General features: G+C 53.9%; 1 protein-coding gene across 1 annotated transcript; it reads left to right on the top strand.

Annotated features, from left to right (window-relative positions):
* Window positions 1-1,570: 1,570 nt before the first annotated feature.
* LOC136475640 (1-aminocyclopropane-1-carboxylate synthase 1-like) lies at window positions 1,571-3,760 on the top strand. The gene is made up of 3 exons (XM_066473219.1): window positions 1,571-2,006; window positions 2,140-2,300; window positions 2,423-3,760. The coding sequence occupies exons 1-3, from the start codon at window positions 1,692-1,694 to the stop codon at window positions 3,420-3,422; spliced, it is 1,476 nt and encodes a 491-aa protein (XP_066329316.1). The 5' UTR covers window positions 1,571-1,691; the 3' UTR covers window positions 3,423-3,760.

Consider the following 3,760-nt stretch of genomic DNA (forward strand, 5'->3'; position numbering starts at 1 on the left):
GTAGGCACATCCCTCCAATTGTAATCATCTTGAGTAGGCATTTACCTACCAAAATAATATTTTAAATATGCCCCCAACATCTCTAGGTTACCAAAAAAAAACTCCATATTGCGAGGTGATACATTCTTTTAGGGTCAATCATGTTGCCAAAAAAATCTAGATAAAAAATAATCTAGTTTTTTTAATATAAATACACATCTTGGAATTATGAAGGCATTATATGCATAAGTAGACTACTACTAAGTACTGAATTTATTAGCGTAAGACATGTGCCTGTACAAAGGTGTTTACTTTTCAAAAATGTTCTTCTATTAATTTTCAATCGTCATTTTTATAACTTAGAATTAATAGGGGTGCCTAAATTTGTTGAGGAAATTTTTCAAGATGTACAAAAAAAAATTGCTGTAGATGCTCCTTTGCATCATGTGCATCATCAAACAAAACAATTCACTCTTGTCAAAATTGTTTTTGAGACCCCGTAGTTGCTCATATGCACAAAAGATGTAGCTTCATGTTATAACCCTTCGTTGTAAAAAGAATTATGCCATTGTCATATTGTAGAGATAGACTATAGAGATATTGTCATGGATTAGGTGCGGCACTGGCCACCTTAACTTGCTCATATGCTCTGGCTTAAATTTATTGGAATGATAGCATGCTAGATATAATGTTAAATATTAATGGATATAATGGATCCTGTTGTGTCTTTTTTCTCTGAAAGTAAGACACGATATCATCATTAACATTAATTATTACGCTACTGAACCAAAATACTCCAAAAATATCCACCTAGGTGACAAACCTTTCATTTTGGGAAACCTTATGAGAGAGTACTGAGTACCAAACGGGTGTTATTAGTTGGATCAGAATCAGAGGACACCTTCTATTTTTCCCGTTCCGAATGGTATATAAGCCTACTTCTTTGACAACCATGATGGCCCCAGCCCCCAGGCAGTCATCTGCTAATACTACTTCTACTGGTCTGCTCTTCGCGCGTTGTCGGCATGTTCAAGCAGTGATGTTAACACCTCAGGACGTTTTGCCAGAACGAATCCACTGTTCCTGACCGAAATGCAGTAAGCAATAAAAGTAAAATATGCACTCCCTGTCCCTGTCCCTGTCCCGCACCGCATCCTTCGCAGTTGTGATCCAGGCTTCTCAAGTCCTCAGTTCGGCGCGAACTTGGTTGGGTTCTCGTGGTAGAACTTATCACTTGGTTCAAGTTTTCGACTTCGAGTGCTCGTATTTTTTTTTTGGATTTATTCTAGGATTTACCGACGCTATATTTCTAGTGGTAGGCGACGTCCCCATCGACACTCGACAGCGAGGCGCCTATAGTGACTTCGTGAATCTCGAGATCAGCCGGCTCAGTTCATCGAAAGTGCTTATAGGGCTAGGGTTTACGTATGTGTGTTCATAGAGTCGAGTATGTTGTACTGTGTAATTAAAAAAAATCCTCACGGCAGCTCCTGGCCTCCTGCCTCCTATATATATAGACGCGTTTGGGAGTCACCAAAACCATCAACTGATCAGCATCTAGCTTCCCTCCTCTACTGGCCCCCTCTGTCTCTCGCTCACTCACCAGTCACCACACATACGCACACGCACACTGTGTGTGTGCCTGACGCCCCCAGTTTCAAACGAACCCAGACAGCCCACAAACGCGCGCCAAAGCTAAGTGACGTGGCAATATGGTGAGCATGATGATCGCCGACGAGAAGCCGCAGCCGCAGCTGCTGTCGAAGAAGGCCGCCTGCAACAGCCACGGGCAGGACTCGTCCTACTTCCTGGGGTGGGAGGAGTACGAGAAGAACCCGTACGACCCCGTGGCCAACCCCGGCGGCATCATCCAGATGGGCCTCGCCGAGAACCAGCTATCCTTGGACCTGCTGGAGGCGTGGCTGGAGGCCAACCCGGACGCGCTCGGCCTCCGCCGGGAAGGCACCTCCGTCTTCCGCGAGCTCGCGCTCTTCCAGGACTACCACGGCATGCCGGCCTTCAAGAATGTGAGTGTCTGGCTGTCTGCTAGTTTACTCATTCATTGATTCGTTCCCAGGCAAGGCAGCCACTCTGTGGTCTAACCGACCGGGGATCGAGCAAATAAACAAGAGTAACTGACTGAATGCGTGATTTCCGCAGGCATTGGCGAGGTTCATGTCGGAGCAACGTGGGTACAGGGTGACCTTCGACCCCAGCAACATCGTGCTCACCGCCGGCGCCACCTCGGCCAACGAGGCGCTCATGTTCTGCCTGGCCGACCACGGAGACGCCTTTCTCATCCCCACGCCATACTACCCAGGGTATGTGAGTCGCTGCAACTACTTGCAATACAATAGGGAACAAGCAAGTGGCGGCCGGCGTCTGATTGGCGCCACGCGATGCACGGCTGCTGACTGGGCTCGCTCGCGCTTGTCGTCTGCAGGTTCGACCGTGACCTCAAGTGGCGCACCGGGGCCGAGATCGTCCCCGTGCACTGCACGAGCGCCAACGGCTTCCGGGTGACGCGCGCCGCGCTGGACGACGCGTACCGGCGCGCCCAGAAGCAGCGGCTGCGCGTCAAGGGCGTGCTCATCACCAACCCTTCCAACCCGCTGGGCACCACGTCCCCGCGCGCCGACCTGGAGATGCTGGTCAACTTCGTGGCCGCCAAGGGCATCCACCTGGTGAGCGACGAGATATACTCCGGCACGACCTTCGCGGAGCCGGGCTTCGTGAGCGTCCTCGAGGTGGTGGCCGCGCGCGGGAACTCCGACGCCGATGACGGGCTCATGTCGGAGCGCGTGCACGTGGTGTACAGCCTGTCCAAGGACCTGGGCCTCCCGGGTTTCCGCGTGGGCGCCATCTACTCCTCCAACGCCGGCGTGGTCTCCGCGGCCACCAAGATGTCGAGCTTCGGCCTGGTGTCCTCCCAGACGCAGCACCTCCTGGCGTCGCTCCTGGGCGACAGGGACTTCACCCGCCGGTACATCGCCGAGAACACGCGGCGGATCAAGGAGCGCCGCGACCAGCTGGCGGAGGGCCTGGCCGCGATCGGCGGCATCGAGTGCCTGGAGAGCAACGCGGGGCTCTTCTGCTGGGTCAACATGCGGGGGCTGATGCGGAACGCCCCGTCGTTCGAGGGCGAGATGGAGCTGTGGAAGAAGGTGGTGTTCGAGGTCGGGCTCAACATCTCCACGGGGTCCTCCTGCCACTGCCGCGAGCCCGGGTGGTTCCGCGTCTGCTTCGCCAACATGTCCGCCAAGACGCTCGACGTCGCGCTCCAGCGCCTGGCCGCCTTCGCGGAGGCCACCGCCGTCGAGGGCCGGGGCCCCGCCGCGCGCCGCGTGCTCGGGCCCGCCAGGAGCATGAGCCTCCCGATCCGCTTCAGCTGGGCCAACCGCCTCACCCCGGCCTCCGCCGCCGACCGGAAGGCCGAGCGGTAGTAGCCGGTCACACTAGCTACCATGCCACTGCGTGCTCGGCTTTTTCAGCTCACCGAGTGGTGTGGAGCAATGTTCATAAACCACGGCCACGTATACTATAATACCGTACCACACAGCGGCAGCGGCAGCGGCAGCAGCAGCACACTACATTAGTAGTAATTAATCATTCCTTATTACTGGGGTTCTTGTAATTTTGTGGGTGGGGTCCGTATATACCACGCCGCCATTTTTCCTTGGGGCACCGGCCGATAGGTGCCCGAGGGCCACTCTGGGTAGGAGGGGTAGCGATCGATCTTCCAGCAGGCATCGCATCGTGTATTTTTTGACCGGGAATTCCC

This window comes from Miscanthus floridulus, chromosome 1, assembly GCF_019320115.1.
Source record: "Miscanthus floridulus cultivar M001 chromosome 1, ASM1932011v1, whole genome shotgun sequence".
In the NCBI taxonomy this organism is placed as follows: Eukaryota; Viridiplantae; Streptophyta; class Magnoliopsida; order Poales; family Poaceae; genus Miscanthus; species Miscanthus floridulus.